Source organism: Anthonomus grandis, chromosome 12, assembly GCF_022605725.1.
Source record: "Anthonomus grandis grandis chromosome 12, icAntGran1.3, whole genome shotgun sequence".
In the NCBI taxonomy this organism is placed as follows: Eukaryota; Metazoa; Arthropoda; class Insecta; order Coleoptera; family Curculionidae; genus Anthonomus; species Anthonomus grandis.
In genome coordinates this window covers 11,808,526-11,832,182 of record NC_065557.1, presented here as the reverse complement: position 1 = coordinate 11,832,182, position 23,657 = coordinate 11,808,526, and the positions used below count along the sequence as shown (strand labels likewise).

General features: G+C 30.4%; 1 protein-coding gene across 4 annotated transcripts in view; it reads left to right on the top strand.

Moving 5' to 3' along the window:
- The window catches only part of LOC126743265 (RNA-binding protein Pasilla), a 144,031-nt gene that overhangs the window by 92,185 nt on the left and 28,189 nt on the right, over positions 1 to 23,657 (top strand). For all 4 annotated transcript variants that reach the window (XM_050450268.1, XM_050450265.1, XM_050450267.1 and 1 more), the window contains exons 4-5: positions 17,582 to 17,736; positions 23,372 to 23,525. In XM_050450268.1, the coding sequence (XP_050306225.1) occupies positions 17,582 to 17,736; positions 23,372 to 23,525 (309 nt within the window). The remainder of the gene's footprint in view (positions 1 to 17,581; positions 17,737 to 23,371; positions 23,526 to 23,657) is intronic.

Genomic DNA, 23,657 nt, shown 5'->3' with positions numbered 1-23,657 from the left:
TATTCTTTTTCTACATAAATGTAATATTAATTTAAATAGGTTGTAATATTTTTTTTATTTTTATTTATATCTGATGATTCCTTTAAGGGCAAAACACGTGTAATCTATTATTAATTTAAATATATTTTCTAGTCTTTTGACCAAACTTTTTTCTGTTTTGCAGTTTTTCTGTTTTTTTTATTCTTAAAAAATTAGCGGTATGTACCATATTAGTAGTAAATTTATGGCATCATAATTATTCTTAGAATTATATACAGTGTGTCCACGGATTGACTTTCAAAAAATTGATTCTTTATACTTACAAACGACTCAAAAGCTTCTTATTTCATCAGATTTATATAGTGAACTAAAAGTTTACTTTTTTTTGTTTCAATGTCCAGTAAATAACAATCATTTGGTAACAAAAATCAACTCACCTAAATTTTATTAACGTAATTTGTCAATGTCTTTTTATTTTGAATGTAATATTAATGAGAAAAAAACGCAAAGATACTGTCATTAGAATAAAAAGTCCAAATTTAGTATTTAATGTCCAAAGTTACGATTTAAGAAAAAAAAATTTTCGAACTTCAATTTTCGGCTAGAAAGTATCTCCAACCGTTGTGACTTCCGGTCATACGTGTAGTGCATTTGATCTTGCAAGAGTCTGCAGAGGCCCCAGATGTTGGAAATATCAAAACTCTGGGATGGCTGAAGATTCCTTGGTCTGCGTGATATAATTTGCTTCTAGAAATCTTCTTTTCTGCCCAATATATGTTGTAACTGTTGGTCCAAGCATATTCTGCTATTGCTAATTTACAAACCTCTCCTGTTTGACTCCACTTTCGATGTTCTTTTGTCCTGACTTTTAGTGGTCGCTTTATCTCACCTATGTATGACTCTCCACATTCACAATGGATTTGGTATATGCAGTTCTTGGTGTCCAGTAGGGATTCTGGTTTGGTTTTTGTTCCTTAACCTCGTATGGCTGTTATTATTTCTGCTGCTTTCCTAATAGTTGTCTTTATTAATTTGATTGGATACGCGTTCTGCTAGAAGTCTTTGGTGACGTTTTCTATTCCCCTGTTGAGGCCAACATCACTTTTCCTAAACCAGGTGTTAGTTTGCGATATACTAATGCTCTTAGGCGTCCATTATTTGTCTTTGAAATAACATCTAAGAACTGCAGTGCTGACTCAGTTTCTAAGTATATACTCGTATGTAACAAAAATATTTAATGAGATATGGTCAAAATTTCCGCTTGAGCACATAACAATTAAATCCACTATTTTAAATTAGACAGGAAGCATTCTAGATATTTATAAAAATACTCCAATCACTCAAGAAAAATATGCTATGGCTGCTATTGAGCTGTTTGATATTTTGTTTAATGATGCTAAGATAGATAATTTTTGTTTATGGGTTGATCATAAATACTCAGAAGATAGAAACTTTAGTGTAGTTGGTTCCCGAAATTTGCGTTACTGGTCATTCGAGCATCGCCGTTTTTGAATTCATTGCTGAAGACAGTACTCGACGAGAAAGTAATCATTTGGTGTGCAATAACGTACAATAATTGGATCCTACTTCTTTCATGAAAATATGACATAGTATAGTTATTTAAGAATTCTAAATACTTTTAACAAGATGGTCATCTGCGCATTCTACAGTTGTTATGAGGGAAGAGGTAACTCGGCAGTTTCCCGAATACTAGACTTGGCGATATAGACCTATTCCTTGGCCACCAGAAAGTCAGAATAATGCATTTGCTTGTGAGGCTACCTTACTCAGCAAGTATATGCAACTCATTTGAAAGCTAACCTTGATAATTTGAAAAACAAAATTAGGGAAGTTATTGAATATATCGCGTTACCGCCTATAAAGTATTCATTACAAGGGTTCAATAATGCAAGGAGGTTGAAAGAGAAATCTTTGAATATTTTTTTTGTTGCTGATAATCTATCTTTTTCCATTAACATTCAACTTCTGTAACATAATATCTTATTATTTACTTTTTTCTAATAGATTTTTTATTATAAATCATGCATGGGTCTTATTTTATAGGGTAATGATATTCCCACACTTAAAATAATTAAAATTAATAAATTTAATAGTTGAGTTTAATTAAAAAAAAAAATAGTTTATTGACAGGAAATTATTTTTTTTTAGAGGAGATTGTTTTATTTTTCTTTGTATATTTGGGCATTGGGCCAAAATGTGTACACTTTTAAAATCCCAAAATTGTATCAATCAATCTCATAGAATTTTCCCGTAGAGATACGTTAACCTTTTTATTTTTCCCTAAATTCTAAACGCCTGGTATATAAATAAGATGCTTTTGGATCGTTTGAGCATAAGCAGGAGTTTTTATAAAGGATCAAATTTTTTTGTTAACACGTGTATATATTAAAGTTCGGCCAAAGTCAGATTAGTACGCACATTTTTTTATATGGTTTCGCGCTAAAACCTTTAGGAGTGTAAATCTTGCGTAGGCTTGTAAAAAAGTTCCGAAGGCATATAATATTTGATAATATATTTGTTATTACTATTAATTGAGTTGTTATAAAAAGGAATAAAATAAATATATATAATAGGAGGTTTAGTACTAATCCAGTAACATCATTTTATTCCCGTTATAAATCGGGTTTTGTTCTGAATCAGTTGAATGATTTTTTCTGAATCTTCAAATTAATGTAATGTTTGATAATAGATTGAATGTAAAAATTTCCGAATGAAGATTATCAGAGTGTGAGTTACCAGAACTGTCTAATATAATAAAGATGATTTAGTTATGCAGGTTTTATTAGACTTGGATATTCATGATAAGCTGCGCAAAAGTGATTCTGAGTCTGAAACAAAACCACATATACATGACGCCAGAGGAGTGACGAGTACATCGACGACGATGCTCTTCCTATTGCAAATTAGGAAAATCACAAGAAAAATTGTTTTAAAAATATGCAATTTATCTAATTTTAGAAAAGTGATTGACCCTAAAAATTTGCCAGATAACCTTTTTAGACCTGTGGATATTTTCTTATTACTTTTTTATATGACTTAGGAATGTGTATTTTAAACAAATTTATATTATATTTAAAATGTTTTATAATAATATTTAAATGTCTCAATAAATCAATACAAAAACCCATATTGATTTATTCACGTAAATTCACAAAACACACAAAAGAAAAGCAGAATATAAGCACAAAGTTCTATGTGACAAACCTGCACAATTAAACACAACTGTTTCTAAAAAACTAAGATTTACATCTGATATACTCTTCATTATTATAAAGTCGTTAATCATAATTTTAAATTAAGCTGTTGAGATATTCTTTAAGTTAGCAGGTAACTTGTTGTAAATTTTAATATCCTCTCCCGGCCAGTCCGACACTTCCTCCCGCACCTCCAGTAAGCAGGTACGAGATTATACTTGTTTCTAGTATCATGATCATAACGTCCCCATGTGTCTCAAAGTGCTCGTCACCCCGCCTGACAAATGTAAGATTCTCAAATATGTACAAGGAGGGTACAGTAACAAATCTTAGAGCCTTATTTGCCCATCAGCAATCATCTGTACAAAGACTCTTGCAATACCTGCTGAATGTTCCCTGATCAAAATCGCATCTGAAAAGTGCGAGTGGAAGACTGCATTCTACTCGCAAGACCTCACGAGAAATTCTTGAAGTCAGTCCTAAGTACAAATAGATTTTTAGAAAGTTTTTTACTAAGATAGTCACTCTGTTCACCCTATTGTAACTTAGGATCCAAGTTTACTTAAAGAAATCTTACAGTGGTCACATGATCATTCTCAGCTTGGATCTCTGAGAAAAAACCTTAAACAGAAGTCGGTTTACACAGAACTGATCTTTGGTGACCGACTGTGCCAAAATGGAACCCGATGTGTATCTGTCATTTGATTCAGTGCTTAAAAGATTATGTGCATTAAAAAAAGTATAAGTCCAAGAACAGTCCTGAGGAACATCAATATTAACAACACACTCCCCTGACAACACCCCAGAAACCCTCACAGACTGTATCCTTGTGACTTGGTTACGTAGTCAAATGCCTTACTTAAAAATAGCATTCCACGATGTGGGACACCATGGTGCCCACAGGCCAAGAATGCCAAGTACCGTGGTTCTGGCCTTTCTGAAACTAAACTGTAACACTGAAAAATAATTATTGTCTTCAAAACAATTAGTTATTTGCAGAGCCCAGGACTCTTTCACAATTTTTGAAACAATTGGTAGTGATGAGATGGGCTTTTAGTTCTCCGGGTTGTCGCTTTTCCCTTTTGTAAATAATAATATCACAATGGTCTTTGATTTATTAAAATAAGTAAGAGGCAGCCAAAATTATTAAAGGATATTTCTTAAAAAGAAAACTCTAAGGAATCCTTGTATGTCCTTTGCTAAATTGTGAGCACAAAAAATAGTCATTAAACGTATATGGAGTGATGATTTAGCTTTGAAGTGATGGAGTTCTCAGTATACCTGGATGTTTATTAATGGTATTCTATATTGCCTATTATTTTATTTCTGTATGGTACATATTTTTAAAGTTATTTAGTACCTATAATAAATTATTGTTAGTTTTATGTTGTGTATAAAACTCTTTTTTTATATTGAGGGAATTAGGAGTATAGGCAGAAAGAGAACGTTGTAGCTTCAAAATATTAAACATTGGACAAGAATAGGAACCACATGAGAATTAATTTATACCACAAGAAATAGGAGTAAGAAGTGATCGCAAAACTCCATTAATAGATTACACCGGGAGAAGAAATATAGAACCCTAAGAATTTAACTTGTTCTCGCATTGCTCTTAATTCCCTTGAAAACCTTGTCACATTTCTAGACTGGTCTGACCTTTTTTATGTTTTTTTTTTGCGGGAATAATTCAGAAAAACGTGATTTAAGAGTACCTACAATATAAATAAACTTAAATTCTATATCTGTGGAATTGTCAGAAACCAAGCCCCAGTCTGTGTCAGATAGCTTGTTGTAAAATAAGTTTTTACCCCTAAATTTAACATTTGTGTACGGATTTTATAAATTCTGTATCTGTCACAGTAGATTTAAGATAAAACCATGTTCTGAAACTTGTAATTATGTTTTCCTACCTGAAAGGGTGATTTCAGATATCGACCCATTTTAAGTTTTATAATTAAAATAATCGCTAAAATACATTATATCTTCAAAAGAGCTATCAGCATTGTTTTCCAACATACATACATATATAATATGTTTTTTTGCTTTTTTTATAATATCTTTCGAATTACTAATAATCATCCAAAATCAAAAACTATAAAAAAATATCCAAACTTATGAAATTAAATTTTTCAAACTAGATCATTTATTGCAATGGGTAAAGATGCACAAAAATATGCTTCAAATATAACGATAGAGATGGAAATATTTAATAAAATATAATTTGCAAAAACATTTAGAGTTTGTCATAATAAAATATCTCTCTTTAAATAGAATATTAATGTGTATTTACTTCCTACGCGAATAAATTTTCAGTACTCCTCTTTTAATATTCACGATATAATATTTTTTGTATCAGACTCCCACAAAAAAGTTAATAACTTACCTTTTATATATTTAAACGTATAAAAGGTTAAATAAAATTGTTTTAGAACACTTAATTGAATTTTTTTTTAAAGGAGTTTTTATTTGCTGAAAACCGTTTATAATTTGGTTTTTAGAATGAAAAACTGCCATTTTCAGACTACGTTTTAGGATTTACATAATTGGGATATTTTATTAAAAAATATGGTTTATTTTATGGCAAATTTTCTTTTGAAAAGCTTCACGACTTTTTTGCCTTAAACTACATAATAAAGAAATAATAAATCACATAAATAATAATTAAGTCAATATTAAATGCCTTAATAAATTGTTAAAAAAATATATTATAATTTTTGATACTAAATTATTAATAAAGAATCAAAACAAAAAAATGCTTTGCTAAAAATAATATATTAGATGATGTTTTTCCAATATAGACAATTCAGGGGCAAAAAATTAAATATATACTCGCCGGCACAAAATTCCGCCACCCTGAAATATTGGCCAAGTTTGATGTTTTATACATTTTTTATTTTTTATCAGATTCTCACGATTTTGCTATCAGTTTTTAGATACATTTGTTGTAATTTTTTAAAATCATTTTGTAAAGTAGCATTTTTCGATTAGGCTATATTATACAGGAGTAAAACATACTGTTGTTTTTTCTCGTATATATATATATATAATGGAATGAATCAAAAATCGAAATGTTTAGAATACATCAAAGATTACAAGGAACAGTATGTAAACAGAATTATCCACCTTAATTTTCCTACAGGGTCTTTTGAAATTACGAGAAAAAACAACAGTTTGTTTTACTCCTGTATAATATAGCCTAATCGAAAAATGCTACTTTACAAAATGATTTTAAATAATTACAACAAATGTATCTTAAAAAGTAAGTAAGTAAAGCATGTCAAATTTTTATCTAAAAATGTTAAAATTGCAACTTGCATATCTTTACTTATTATTTGGCCATCTTAAAACATCTTAAGTCATCACCTTAAAATCTTTTCTTAGAATTAGGAATAAAAATTTCGAACTTCAATATTTTCAGTGAAAGACCTCCTAAAACATTTTTTTTTAAATAAAGCTTTAAAGATAAAATAAAAAAATACCAAGCGTTTGCTGGAAAAAATTATAAATTAGTGAAAATATATTTTTTCAATTAAAAAAATTCAGGGAGCAAAAATTAATATTTAAATAGAATATTACGGCAGATTAATAAAACCTAAAAAAAATAATTAATATGCGGTATAATAAATAAACAACTTTCAATTTATTTTTTTATCTAATGCTTTAAAAATATTTTTTTAAATATTTTGAGTTATCAACTCTTGAAATTTTAAAGTTTTGTTGCACCATTTCCAAATGTTGCAATATATCAATCTCTTACTTAAAATCCTGAAGTTGCCACTTATGTCGATATTTTAACCTAATATTTGGCCACTTAATTATCTCACAAATTTTAAATTATTCATAAAATTTTGAGTTAGGAAGACGAAATAATATAACCTTTCTGTCCTCATATTACCAAGTCGTAGAAGGGTCATCTTATATTTGGAATCATTATCTTTTGTGTTAAAATGTTATATATATTTTTTATTTTTGTCAAAACATTTAGAAATTTAGTCTCGGAATTTTACAACTTTGATTTTTTAAAATCGATTAATCAATTTTATTCTCTTAGTATGTACCTCATTATTTTATAATTTCAGCTCACACCACCTCGAAATTTTTCCCGACGTTTTAAAATTTTAAGCTCCCAAGGCAAAATTTAATATTCTCTTCTATAAATCTTCTTTTAATTGAGTTTTTACTAGAAAAGTTTTCGTTTGCTGAAATAAATTTAGTTTTTGAGCTTCTTTTGAGCTTCCTAATAAAATATTTAGATAATTTACCAAGCCTAAATAAAAGAACAAAAGTTCCAAGATAAACCACAAAGCTATTACGCCTTTGTTTATTTTAATTGTTTGAGCTTCAGAATGAATTTAACTTTCATCCACAAGTTACTCCTTCTGCATCAAAACAATAAATTCCCTAAACTTCTCACATTAATTCTGTTTTGGAAAGCATCAGAACTTTCCACGTCAAACTCCACGAACCTGTTTTCGCTTATAAAGTAAACTTTTCAAAGAGATGAAATTTATTAAAAGTAATAAAATCTTTTTATTTTCAGATTATTTTGTTTTTTTTTCTGGAACCTTTAATCAATTATTCAAAGCGAATAATTATATGATTCTTACACAAAATGGTAAAGATTTTTATTCAAATGATGTTATACTCACTAAATTTAATGTATACCAGGTTTCACAATAATGTTAAAGTGCCACTCCAGCCAGCAGAAAGTTATTTCGGACTTCCTCAAAAACGAGTTTGACCGTATAATTTCTATATTAAATTAATTTAAAACCTGAATACGTAAATATATAAATGCTTCCCTGTTATTTTATAGACGCGGTTTTATAAGCCGCAGCAGCATAAATTTGTCTGAAATAAAAATACGTGGCATTGGTCAAAATATCAGTTGCAGAGAAACTGAATATCTAGGGCATTGTGTTGTTTGAAATCATAGTATTGGATTTCTGTGGTGCACTATTGCCTCGTATTTATAAACATAAATATAGGGTATTATTTGGTTTCATAAATAATGGCTGTGGAAAAAAAAAGGTTTATTATAACAAACATAAAAGTAATGTGTTTACGTGCTGAATTACAAAATCACTTGCCACATTCGAGAATTGTTTGTAACAAATTTTAGTGATTTATAAATGACTTCATGGTGTGGGCAGTCAATTTGAGTTTAGATCACATAGTAGATTTATTTTTAAGAATTTTAGACAAGTTTCTTCAACTCGATATTTAAACTGTTATAAACATTCTAATAATCTGTAGTTATGGGTATTATCTTTTCTAAACTTTAAAATATTAAGTATTTTTCTTTAACGCTTTAACATATATTTTTCGATACATGATCAAATGGCCATTACTGTAGTACCTGACTATCTTTTTTTATTGTGAGCTTTTCTCTGTTTACCAGATAGCGAATTATTTATAGGAAGGTAATTACATTTTCTAAAAATATTTACTCCAGCAAAAGTGATCTGGTGATTTAAATGCCGTTTATTGTTCTACACGGCTTTTACAGTTAAGTCGGAACTATTGCATCATTATTATTGGAGCTACAGTGGAAAGAAAATCAAAATTGAACAACGCCTTTGCGAGTTATGTCTGTATGCCTTGTAGTTATGTAAGTTTGAGCTTTACAGCAAAGCCAACCACCGGAACTAGCCAATCTCCATCTAAAACTACATCAACTAAAGACATTTCTTCATTTATAGCATAATCATCTATTTCGCTGAGTTACCATTAAGTCATAAAAAAAACTGCTGCTGTAAGAAAAATATTATCTGTACTCATATATGATCTGCCAAAGGCTTTTGACTGGATAGACCATCAGATTCTGTTGCAGGAGCTTCAGCGTCATAGTTTTAGGACAGTTTTTTTCGATAGGATGAAGTACCATATGATTCCGTTTTGAATCCCTTCTTTTTTTTAATGTTCTCGCTAACCTTAGAATTCAAGGCAAGTTTGCAGACGATACAACTATAATGCGGTAGGTGCTACAAGCACTAGCCGGTAAATAAAAAAATGATATCTTTTAAATATAATCTTCTGAATATTTCTAAAAATAAACTTCCAGTTAAGACTAGGCTCTATCTTTTCACTGACTAGCTGCTTTGTAGTGAGAATGACTTGTCAGGGACTTGGGCCACAAGCAAAGTTGGCATTCTTAAGATGCATTATCTTTAGGTATCAGTCTCGATTTTCTCCCAAAATACTTGTAGAAACCACAATACCTTACGTCTACTCTTACAAAGTTATCAGTGTTTTATAAGAGTCTAAATATCTTTAACCATTTTAGTTAGTCTTAAAATATTTAAAAGACACCTGAAGAAACGTTTGATGGGGAAAGCATATTAATTCATCATTAAATTCACGTATAGAGAAAAAGATTCAGCATCAGATGATGTTGAATGGCAAGAAAGAATATAATTTTTTCCTTATTTAAAAATTATTTCGTATTTTTAATTAAATAATTTTTTTGTAGAGTAGTGTCTTTAGTGGAACACGCTCCATTAAAAATATGTAAAAACATATAAAACAAATTAAAAAAGATTTTTTAAAGAATAATGGAAATTTAAGAGGTTCAAATAGGCAAATTCCATAAAAGAAACACTGAAAGAGCCATGATTTAAGAAGTCTCAACTAAGGTGAAATGAAATTACCTTGATTAACAGAATTTGATCTAATTTTTTTCTTCTTCGGTACTCCTTTACAAACTAACTCAACAGACTATGCACCTGTATAGAGATGGAGAGATATACACCGCAATACCTTAAACCTTCTGTTTCGGGCCTAGTTACGATATTATGGTCAATTAATTAAGTTATCAGGTCCAGACTATAAGAATAGGGATACTGCTGAGTCAGAGAAAAGAGCCAAAGAAAATTGGTTAACCTTCTTGATGAGCTTTTAAATTATTATGATTTTTGTAGGCTTTTGACAATATCAAGATTTTTTCAGTCCATTGAAAAACAACTGAGTAACTTCAAAATGGTTGCATTTACAAGGAAACTTATAATGCCTTTCGCGATAAGGCATGTCAATAGCTTTCATATGAAACTAAAATGATTAAAGTCATTAAATTGGTTTTCGAAATATTTAGATTTTTGTAAGGAAAATTTTGTTTAAAAATGTTTTTTTCTTGACGAGCTTCTCTTTTTGGAAAGCTTTCCAAAGCAACAATTGGACGAAAGTAAAGCTCGAAGTTAAAGAATCATCAGTAGTTCCTTTAGTTAATGTGGTTTCAGATGAAGATTGGCTAGTTCCAGTCAATGCCTTTGAGTTAGTATTAGTAGAGCTCGAAGTTAAAGAGTCATCGTTGGCATCATTAGTGGTCCTTTCAGTTGATGTAGTTTCAGATGAAGATTTAATAATTCCAATGGATGCCTTTGTGGCAGAGGTCAAAGTTGAAGAATCAATTATCGTTGGAATCATCAGTGGTTCTTTCAGTTGATGTAATTTTAGATGACGATAGGCTAGTTCAAGTCCAAGTCTTTGTGGTAGAGCTCGAGGTTGAGGTATTATAAAAGGCACAAGGCACAATCATTACTTATTTTAAAATATTAGAAAACTTACTTAAAAAAAGTGGAGTTTCAACGTTATGGTTTTAGAAGAGTTTCTTTCAATAAGATCAATGAGAAGTAAGATTCCGTTTTAATCCTATCCTTCTCTTTAATATTTTCACTAATCTCCCTATTCATGGTTCGCCTTTTTTAAAGACGATACAACTATAATGCGGTAGATGCTAGAACCAGTTGCCCTTTGGTAAATAAAAAAATGCTATATTTTAAATACAATCTTAATATTTTTAAGACTAACCCTCCAGTTGAGCCTAGGCCCGACCATTTCACTCACTAGCGGCTTTGTAGTCGGAATCACTACTTAAGGACTTCCACAAACTGGAAAGTTAGTTTACTACTTTTAGTATATCGTTCCATTTTTAAAGTAGTAGTACCTTTTTGTATAGAATTTTAGTAAAACTCCCAAAATCGTTGCAGAAATCACAGTAATACGTAAGCCTTTCACCCTTACAAAGTTGTCAGTGTTTGATAAGAATCTAACTATCTTCAACCATCTAAGCCTCTCTTAAAATATTTAAAAGACAGTTAGTTGATGGAGGAAGCATATTACTTCACAACAAAATTCTTCCAGAAAAGAAAAGAAGTTTTTCGCATTTAAAAATAAAAATAATATTTATTCTTGATGAGCTCCAAGTGGAGAAACCATCGTTAAAATCATCAGAGGTTCCTTCAGTTGAAGTGGTTTTAGATGAATATTGGCTAGTTCCAGTCGACGCCTTTTTCATAGAGTTCGAAGTTGAAGAGTTCGTTCGATCGTTAAAATCATCAGTAGTTTCTTTAATTAATGTGGTTTCAGATAAAAATTGGTTAATTCCAGTGGATGCCTTTATGATAAAGCTCAAAGTTTAAGAGTCATTGTTGAAATCATCAGTGGTGTCTTTAGTTGATGTAGTTTTAGATGGAGATTGGCTAGTTCCGGTGGTTGGCTTTGCTGTAAAGCTCAAACTTACATAACTACAAGGCATATAGACATAACTCGCAAAGGCGTTGTTCAATTTTGATTTTCTCTCCACTGTAGCTCCAATAATAATGATGCAATAGTTCCGACTTAACTGTAAAAGCCGTGTAGAACAATAAACGGCATTTAAATGAATATGCTATAAATCAAAAATATCATATTTACTTATATGTTTGATATGATTTAGCAACTATGCATTTTATCTTTCTTATCTATCAAAAAAATAAATTTCGTGGAAAAGCGTATAGGATTCACATTCTTTAGTAATAGGTTTATTTTAAAAAGGGACTCCCTGGTACTTCACCTAAATAGCAGATGGTTTAAAGTAGATGCAGGCTCAAATATTATTTTGACGAAAATTTGAATGTAAGAAATTTTAATTAAGCTGTCAAAGTGTTTATATTGAAGCTTCTACCACTTCTTGTTACGAAAATACTGACGTGTCGTTAATGCTATCTTTGGCGCACAAATTCCAACTATTTTTACGAGAACTTTAACTTTATAATAACTAAAATATTTATTTTAAGTAGACAGAAATAAATGGGATCATTTTTCTTTTTAAATATCAGCCTATTAGCATTATTATTATTAATATCTTGATATCAATTTAGTCAAATGTCTAAAACACTTTAAGGAGCATGAGTCGAAAAATGGCCGACCTTAAAATAATCAAGAATTATGATTTGCACAATTAATTTATGAAATAATAATGAAAATAACTTTGATTAAAGTTCTATTTTTACTTTGAGACTTTAACAAACAACTTGTATCTTCCTCGACTTTATTAGGCCAAATTATTTTTAGGTTCAATTATGATACCAACAAATAAACGATAATAAGTTTAATGTTAACTATTATGTTTGCTCGATGATAATAATATAATTACACCAATTTCATCATCCGTTCATATTTGATTCAAATCGTTTGTTTGTATTAATAACAAATATGGATTGTTACGTATTTTTATTTACCTTGTTTTGATAAAGTGTCCCGGGTCCCATTTTGATTAATGAAAATATATCGTTTGATGAATAATAAAAGTACAAGTTATAATTGGAAAGAATTTACTTTTGATATTAAGTATTTTATGTAAGTACAGAAAAAAATAATCTAAATAATTAAAATCTCCTACACCAGACCAATTATACGTAGATATAATAAAATGCCTGGAAGAAAAAGACATAGATACCCTGGTTCCACTTTTTAACAGAATTTATTTGGTTTTGGCCTGAACGTATTGTTTCAAAAGTATAGAGACCAGTTAAGGAAGATGTAAACATGCTTCATACTTTATGAAAGATATTAGAATCAAGGAGTCTAGATTGAAACAACATTGCACTTATCAAAAATTTGTATTGGGATCAAACAACAGTAGTAAAATATAACATAATCACTGCACTAACAACTATACAAAAAGGTGTCCGACGCGGTTGTATTTTGTCCCCAATGTTATTTAATTTAGACTCTAAACAGATTTTTGAGTAGGTAATAAAAGGCACAAATGATGAGATCAAGGTCAAAGATCGAACGATTAAAAACCTTAGGTATGCTGATGACACCGCGATAAGAGCTAATAGTCCAAAAGCCCTGCAATGCTTGCTAAATCAACTTACTGCAGTCAGAGATCGTTACGGTTTTAGAATTAATACCACCAAAAAACTTTAGAACCACCAGTAGATATTAGTATCTATGTAAAACGAATAGAAGAGGTGGAGTAATTTAAATATTTGGGACCTGGATTAACAACCTAGCAAGCAAGATCTACGTTTGACCGAATGAGGTAAATGTACTTCAACCCTAAGTCTGTGATATCGTTTTGTGAAGTTTTTTACCGTCATCCTTTTTGTATAGCTGTGAAACGTGGACCTTGAAGGTTAACGCCATTAACAGAATAGAAGCTCTTGAGATGTGGTTATTTCGTAGACTTTTTAAGATACCTTGGAAGGCGCATGTCACAAATGAGGAGGTGCTAGGAAAAGCGCAGTGTCAAAAAACGAAAGACAGATTCTTTGGGTCATATAATGCGTGGAAGTAAGTATGGGCTCTTAAAATTAATAATGGAAAGGAAGATTGTGATTGTGAACAAAACGGGCATGGGAGGGAAAAAGTATTCTTGGTTGAAAAACATTAGAGACAGAACAGGTAGATGATCAATCTTTGTTTTGGAGTGTCAGGACCGTCGAATCTTCGCCGAGGTAGTTTCCAACGATCATTGATGAAGACGGCACCCTGAGAAGAAGAATAAAAATAAAGCTTTTTCGTAGAGTGTTTTATAAACTTTAATAGGACAAGTATATTTTAATAAAACCAACTTCCTCTACTAGAAATATCCACTTAAGGTCTTAACTTCTGGTACTCCAATTCCATCTGATGTGAGGCTTACACCTACATCCTTGCTGATTGGTTAGAGGAAGCCTGTGTGCAACGTAAAAGGTTGCACCAACACCATTGGCAACCGGGTCAGTCTGCTTTCACCACTGGATCCGGAAGTATATCTAAAGGTAACCACGAGTTATATGGAGAGGATTATAGAGAAAATGAAGCTACTAGAATTGGGTTTTAGTAATTGAAGAACATTGTGTGATGTCGTTGATCTAATGCAAGTGACTTTCACATGTACAAATTAACTAAAAACAATTTCATATTTATCAAGTTATCTAAAAATTCATTGAAGATGAGAAGTTTGAACACTAAGTTGGAAAATTTGCATTAACATTACCTCGATTTTAAGAAAATATCATTTTTTTATATATTAGTTTTTAAATATCCATTATTAGTTTCAAATATAGGTGGACAAATTAACCTCGGATTTTCAAGGTAGGTGGAAATCCTAAATTTGCCCCTAGCATTAAAAACCTTTAATTTAACGTGATATTTCATTAAATATCTAGTACTAGACATCGACAGGAGATGTGCGTCCTTCTGACTACATGTAAAGTGAAGAATCAAATGTATATTAACGTTCAAAATGAATTTTTGCAATCGGATTTATAGCGGTAAAGTACGTCTAAAAAATCACCCTTTAAAAACGAAAGGAGAAAAGGATGTGAGTCTAAAGTTGAAAGGACCAAGAGATGAATTGCTAATAATAATATGATAACTTGTAAAAAATTGCATATATCTAATCGCATATCGAGTATCATTTATGGAAAGAAAAATTCTAGTGTAATCAATAAATGAATTGCATAAAATTAGAAGTTTGAATGTCTGTCGACTAAGAAGAGAGAGATTAATATTCATATTATTCATATTCATAATTCAGTTAAAAGAACACAGTTTGGTCTTTATATTTTTCTTCATCTTTTTCCTCGTTGCTTAAGAGTGTGTGTGTGTGTGTGTGTGAACGAGATTAATCTTGCAATAAAGTTCTGCGTCTAATGTTCTGCGCAATATTGTCACTGCGGAGGAGCGATGGATTAATAGAGGAAATGGGTTCAGAGGATTGGTTAGTGCACGTAAAGGAAACCCTAGGAAAACTAGTGAAAATCCAATTCTTAGTGCTTAGATATACAATATAGAAAAAGTGGAAAAATGAACAATGAGAAACAAATGAGAGAAGAAGAGAATGAGATACAAAATTCTATGCATGAAAAGAATTATCAGGTAATAGTAAAAAAATTAAATCTGGTTATCTTGTTATAGAATAATTGAGGAAAAAACATAGTGCAATCTTTGTTTTTTTCTTATTTTTTTTCCTTTTCTTCTTCATTGCGAAATTGTGAAGAGAAAAGCGATATATAGCATATCCATATCGCTTACTGGTTAATATTATTTTGGCAACATTGTCAAAATGTAATACCTAGTACGACTTTCAAAACTAACCACAAAGTAAAAAACAATTTTATTTTGTACGTCATCCAATGGCACATGTACTACTATTACTAAAATTCTAATATGATGTTGATACACAAAGTGGAATTTTCGTTAACAGAGATGACATAATCAATTGAATATGATGTAATTGAAAGATTATTTTGTTAATAAACGTTCGTAAATTTCTTTTTTTAAAAGTACTTTTTAGAGCATTTGTGTTCCTAAAACCGTAGAAGCGATTAAATATTTGCTTTAACACATTCCGATTTGTAAACTTTAGTGTAAATAGAATTACATTTTTTACCAACAGTGTTTACCTAATGATTTGCGCGATAATGACCTTGTCATTCTTAATCTTGCAAGCTTATCTATCTAATGTGCTCGATACCGTCAATAAGCAATTTATTTTTAATGAATTGGCTAAAGCAAACAGATAAATAAAATCTGTAAAAAATGAATTTAAATGTTCTGCTTTTTTCTATTTCTTTAAAGTCTACTTCTCACCTAAGAACATACAAAAGTTTGACTTTTAAAAGTTGAAAGATCATTGTGCCTTTATTCGAGAAAGGTCGAGCTTTGAGTTGAACTGAAAAGAGACACTTTGTCGCGCGCTAAAGTTTAACAAGCTTTCTTGGAAATGCATATTTTCATTATTTTAGTGCTGCTGATAAGTAGTTAAAGTAGATTTTCTAGGGGTGAAAACTTTTCGATTGCTTCTAGAATGCACTTCAGCTTTCTCGATCTTATAGAGTTCTTAGAGTAAAAGTTTAAGTGAAAATATCTTTTATATAAAACGTTTTTTCTCTCACTTTATGAATGAGGTTTTACTTTATTTTGAAAATTCATTAAGCGATATCCAATTAGGAATAGTTAATCCATTAAAAAATATTAACATTATGCGTTGGTTAAACTGTTTATCGGTTAAATAGAATCATAAAAGGATATACTCTGCCAATACAGACAATTTTCTAGAAAATTCATTTGTTTTATTACATTTGGGAATAGTAAGTATATTAAGGATTAGGAATATTAATGGGTGAAGAAGATAAAGTGTAGATAAATAAGATAAAGAAAAACTATTTTTTGGTGTTATAATTATATGGAAAAGAAAGGACGAAAATAGAATATATGAATGTGATGATGTTAGCAAAAGATACAAAAGGAAAGAGCTTCTGAAAAAGAATGACAACCTCTTATTGTAATTGAAACAATGCAAATATCTGCTAAGGAACAGAGAATGGAATAAAGAACAGAGGAAGATATAGAAGAAAAAAGAATGACTTTCTAAAAAAGAGTTGCACTCCTCTGATAGTAAATTAAAACCTGTAAACAAAAATTTTATTTTAATTTTTCGGAAGGACCTTTAACAAAAAAAAAGCAGATATGCAATCTCATCGTATAACTTTTTTTTCTTCTTTTAGTGATGGTGGAAACCAAACATTATTCGCATGTGATATACTAATAAATATTCTCAAATATGTTTCTCATTTCTTTCACTATATTTTTCTAGGTAGTGACATTTAATTTTGTTGACTAGATAATGTTGAATGCAGCGATTCAGTAATTGATTTAATGCGATAAGGAAATTAGTTAGCTGGATATGCTAGACCTAATCAAAAAAGAAAAATAGTGACTACATAATTTCTCGTATTGTTTACATATAAAGGGAAATGACGGGGTGGAAGAAGAGAGGAAATAAAATATAAGCTTAAAACTAGAGGTAAAAAAGAAGAAAATACTAGTGATGTTCTGAGTGAAAAACTATAATTAAATGGCTAAAATCATAAGCAAAAATCATAAACACGGTATAGTAAAAATCTTATCGACTAAATTGATTTAGATGAGAATAATTTAAAAAATATTTATATTTCAATCATTATTTTCGAGTATCTTTTTCTTATAATAACCCTTTTTAAATGTTCTATTTATTCATAAAAGGCTTTTAATCTTTACTTTGCATTCTTTGGTTAAATCCCTTTAAAGTTAACTGTGGTTTATTTAATTGTTTTAATTTATTTTTATTATAATTACATTTTTTTCTTTTTCAGGAACAACAGAAAGAGTGTGCCTGATAACCGGTGGCGTAGATGCCATAATGACTGTCTTAGAGTTTATAATGGATAAGATTAGGGAAAAGCCTGACTTGACGAAGCCCGTTATAGAAGCAGGCGATAGCAAGTTAATGCAAGAACGTGATAAGCAAGTAAGATGAACTTTTTTAACATCTTTATTTTTTTTCATATAAATTTAATCGAAATGAGCAATTTTTACTTGAACTACTTCTCATGTTTCTTAAGTATTGATTATGTAAAGAAGATAACTTTTCCTGCTATAAGAATCTATTTCAGCGCCTTATTTTAAATAAGTAAACACGAAGTATACGTAATTAAATTATCACAAAGCCCTTTAGCTTCACGAATCTTTCAATCAGAAGTTTTTGAATAGATAAGCAGCGCGAAGCCAGCCGATGTTTATGCCGTATTTCGATAAAAACTTTTCTTTGAAGCATTTCTACTTTGAAGCATTGTTGTGAATCGTTGAGGGAGGTTTATTTTAAATAGTTTGAATTTCTGGTGTGGGAAGTTAAAAGAGCCGCTACCGTTCATTTATTTTTATTTAAATAATATGGATAATTTGTTTACTATTATGTTAAAATAAGTAATGAACAAAAAAATAAATTATTAGTGGAAATGTCAAGGGCATGGAAATATGGCGACGACTAATTGGTCGTATAGTACTTCTTCTTCCTCAGCCATTGCTTGTCCACTCCTGAACATAGGCCTCTTTAACTTAGTTTCATGTCTTTCTGTCCTATGCTATCTATAATCAGTTTCTACCCGCAATTTTTTTTATATCATCAACCCATCTATTCTGAGGTGTGGTAGTTTTAATGTCTATATATCTATGTCATTGCTTGCCGTATGCCCTGCCAATTGCCATTTAAGTTTAGCTATTCTTTCGACTACATCTGTTAACTTCGTTCTTTCTCTTATTTCTTTATTTTTTATCTTGTCTCTTAGATTTATGCCCAATTTCGCTCTTTCCATGGCTTTCTGAGAAACTCTGATTTTTTCAGGAGTTCTTTATGTGATAATAATGGTATCCAGTCCGTAAGTTGTTACAGGTAAGATACAGCTATAATACACATTTCTCTTCAACTTTATTGGTATATATTTATTTTTAAGGATGCTATATTTTATCTTTCTAAAGGCAGCCCACGTTAGTGCAATTCTTCTTTTAAATGCGGTTGTCTGATTTTCCTCTCCTATTCTGAACTTCTGTCACAGATATATGTACTCACTGACGTTTTCTATTTTTTTTATATCATAAATACATCAATTTCGTCAATACTTTTTTTTCGCAGTTCAGTTCATTTCCAGGCCGATTTTCCATGATACATTCTTTAGCTGTTGCAACATAGTTGAAAGATGATCTACCTCGCTAGCAATATCATCAGCAAAACGGAGATGGTTGATGTAACGCCCGTCGATATAAAATTTCAAAATGTTCTCATGGTAGTTTTTTGAAGATGTCCTTCAAAATCAAGGTAAACAATTTGGGAAAGATAGTATCTTCTACTCTTATCCCTCTCTGTGTTTCGACTTTATTTGTTATGAAATCTTTGTCGATTTTTAAAGGCAAGATGGAGTGCTCATAATAGTAGTATATTGAGAGTCTATTCAGGCATTATTCTTTGCTATTATAAAGGTCCGTTTCTCAATTATGTCAAACGCCTTCTGATAGTTGACAAAGGTCAAATGGAGCGGGATATTTTAAGTGGTTCACTATATATCCCTTTCTGAATCCAGCTTGTTCGTTTGACTTGTACCCATCTAGTTTTTCGATTAACCTGTTAGTAATAATTCCTGTTAGAAGTTTATGACACCCTTCTTAAATAGTAAGACTACTTATGCGTTGCTCCACTTGCTTGGTATTCTTCCTTCTGAGAGACATGTGCTCAGAAGTACTTTTTATTTATCCTATAGTATCCTTCCGTCTAACTTTAGCATTTCTATTGTTATGAGTTCTTCTTCGGAGGCTTTGTAATGTTTGTCTGTTTTAATTCATGTCTTATTTCATCTGACGTAATTTCTGGCATGTCTTCCGATTCTACGTTGAGAATATGTGTGGCGACAAGGTCTGGTTTTTTAGAGGTGTACAGATCCAGGTTTAATTTTTTGTCTGTCTGATATAATTGATCCGTTCTCGTCTTGCATACTTTATTGTCTTCCATTGTTTCCTAGTATAATATTTTTGCATTCTCAGGTTTTCTAAATATGATACCTGTATGTTAACACTATTACCACTTCTTCTGTTTTAATTAACAATTTAAATATACAAGGTGTGGATATTTTTTTGTGTGTTTTATGTGTTTTTGTTTGTGTGGCAAAATCGAAATGTGTACAAACGTCCTATTTAAGTATGAATTATAAAGTTTACAATTTATACAATTTTTCACAAAATTTTATATTGAGGATTGGTTCAGTCTACGACCTAGAAAAGAATTTTTAATCATATAAAGATGTTATATAAATTTAACGTTTTAGCAAGCGTTAGTTTTCAGTTAAAAATTATAATTTAATTTATTTTTCCTATAAAACTCTAAAGAAACTTACACCACGGTAAATTTAATTTTTTTATATCCTATTTATGAAAATGAAGTTTATAATGTCCTATCATATACACGTTTATATAATAATGAAAATTAATTAATATGTAACAACACTAATATTTCCTTGAAAATTTATTTGTGTCATATTAAGTAAATCTATAAGTACTATTTTAAAGCCCTTAAGTCTTACTTAATTGAAGCGATTTTAAGTGTAAATATTTCTGGTGTTTTTGAACAATTTTTTCATCAGCTGATTATTAATGTTTCGGCTGTCGTTTTTTAAATTTTAAATTCCGGTCCTGTTGGATCGTACGTATTTCGGGCAAGTCTGCATGGAGTCCTGAGTGGGAACATTACAGGACCGTAGTAGGATTCTTTTTGAGACAGTGATGAAAATAATCAACTCAAAAATCAGCTCAGAAGTCCTCTTTGGAAAAATATTTGTGTTGCGAGAGATTTCCCGGTAACGTTTCGTTTTTTACTAGTGACTGTGTTTGGGTCCTTTTTTAAATCGTGTTTAATAATAAAAAAGAATTTGTTTCAAAATTTCAAAATTAAAAATAATAATGTTTTTATTATGCTAATAGGCTACTGAAGTGTCACTAGTGGCTTGCCGTCACGGCATAGGGGCGTAACATCTTCAGTCAGACAATCAAAATCCATTATTTCCAAACCGTGAAACTCCATTGGTATCGACAAAAGTCTAAGAGAAATGTGTGTGAAGTTAGCGTCCTACCGGTTGAAACAGTTTTTGATTATTACTTGAGAGACTCTTGCAGACTTTAGTATGTTCTTTTCCGGGAGGGTGTGCGCGCATCGTAAAATCGAGCTGCTTTAATATCGTGATAATTTTGGTCAGAATTGTAAAAATCCAATATGCGTTTTATTCGGAAAACCAATTGTAACTTTTTCAAAGTTTTGTCACCTTTTAAGTTTTTTTACAATTAAGTGAAATTGTACGTGCAAGGCTGTTTAATTGTGATCAATTCTTTAAAGCTTTCCCTTTTATATTATATTACCATTTCTACTAGTCTGTATCGTTAAAAAATAAATCATTTATTAAAATATTATTGGGGCATTAAATTTATCTTACAAAATATTCAATTTGCTAATGACCCATTCTCGTATCGAATGTACAGTAACTTGAATTGGGATGTTTGTGCCCCGAACGGTGTATGATTCGCTTGACTGCTAATTCTTTGAAATGCGGATAGTTCATTAGTGTGTTCATTTGGAGTCGTTGATGAATGGTTTTTTTAGTTTTCTAAGAAAAATGAATATTTCAATTACAATTTGCTCTTTCTTCTTAATAATTTTTCCACAACTCTTTTATAATTCCCATCCATTCTTCTCTGCCCTCGACTAGTTGTTCTCCTTCCTGTAACCTTCGTCTTTTATTATTACATTAATCAGTATTTTTGTTTGATCCATCCAACAGTTTGAAGATCTTCCTCTAGGCCTTTTCCTTTCAACTCTCCTTCGATTATCGGTTTCTCCATCGCACCAATTTTTCAGACAATATGCCCAAAATACTGCAAATATTTTTGTTATATTTATTTAAGCAGTCTATCTTTTACTTTGAGTTATTGTAGTATTGATACACTTATTCGATGTTTAACCCTGGATATTCTTTACATGCGACGATATAAGCACATTTCAAAAACCTCTATATTATTTTAATTTGCTTTCTTCAGGGTCCACGTTTTGGCACCAGTCTTAATTTTATGCGCATTGTTATATTTAAATTTTACTAAATTGCTACTAGTTTCATCATAGTTGTTCTTTTACGTATCTCTCTGTGACATTCTTCTTCTATATGAAACTATTTACTACTTCGACGCTTCTAATTTCTTCAATGTGTTGAAGATTGTTGTGTGCTCTGTATATTAACATGATTTTTTGTTTTACTCCTATTAAGGTTTAGGCAATACTCTTTGCTTTAGACTTCTTAATATTTTTTCATTTGTTCTTAATTTGAAGCGATGATTAATGTATCATCAACAACTCTCAAGTTACTGATTTTCCGACCTCCAGCTGATATTCCACCCCTCCATCAATTTAGTCCCTCTTATAATATGTTCGTTGTAGATATTAAAGAGAGTTGGATAGATTATGCAGCTTTGCCTGAAACCGTCGTCTGTTCTAGAATGATCGGAATTTGCGTTGTTCATTTTAAGTGTACACTTAAAATTTATCCATATAGACATCTTATCAGCTGAATTAAGTGGCGGGGAGTCCCTATCTTCACTAGTATTGACCATAGATTCTATTTATTTTATTGACTTAAGTTTTTTTAATCAATATCCTCAGTTGGATACAGTTTAAGGCTAAAATTAACTTAAATTTATTTAATTTATAAATACTTAATTTTTGTAAATAAATAGGTTTTTAGGATTTTATTACTAAAATTGAATAAATTATGTATAAACTTTTTAGAGTTTATTGTTTAATATTGCCAAAGTTATAACATAACAAAATTTTTGTTTCTTTTACTAATGATTTTTTTTGCCATTAATAAGTGATATAAATTTAACCTCAAACTAAATAAATTCATATAAAAAAACTAAACTGATTATGGTTCTACAAAAATCAAACATAGCAAAAAAAACCTGACAACATAAACATTTTCTGAGTAAAAGAAAGTTTCTTTAATTTGTAAACATTTTATAAATAGAAGGATTACAGCCATTTAATAACAATCAAAATTATCTAGAACTTTGGGTTAATCAAAAAACTATTTGATCTATTCGAAAGTCATACTACAAATCTGGTAGTGTCATAAAATTCGTAAAACAAAGCTTTCCCAAACAAATTAAATTGTATAAACGCATATTTGTTTTGTACATTTTATTTCGGAAATCTAATCCACAAAGTTTAATATCTCAATCTTTAGATTGTTCCACAAATAGCCAAAATTTGCAGCAACCGTTAAGCTAATGAGTGGTTTAACTCAAACAGCGGTTAGCGTTTCCTAGACAGTATTTAAGGAATGGCGCAATAAAATTTTCCAGAAAATCACTGCTTAGAAACTTAAAACATCGCTTAGATAAACGGAACAAAGAACCTTGAAACCGAAGGCACAGTCTCGGGTGTATTAGCTAAGTTCCACTTAAATTCGTTTCTTTTTAATCTAATTTTCTTGCTTTAAAAGAAATTTGCTTTCCGAACGATTTATACGCTAAAATACAGCATTTTATTCTTATTAACAAAGATTTTTTATTTTCAGGTTAAAATTTTAGTTCCAAATAGTACAGCCGGTATGATAATCGGCAAGGCAGGTAACTACATTAAGCAAATAAAAGAAACTAGCGGCTCATATGTTCAAATCTCACAAAAAGCCAAAGATGTAAGCCTTCAAGAGAGGTGTATAACTGTGATAGGTAAGTTTGCATAAATAATATACATTTTGCTCAAATGATCAATCAATCAAACTTCTTCTTTATGGGCCTTTATTTCGGAGGAAGGCTATTTTGATTTTTGCAGTTGCTGCTAATAGTAATAGACAATCTAAT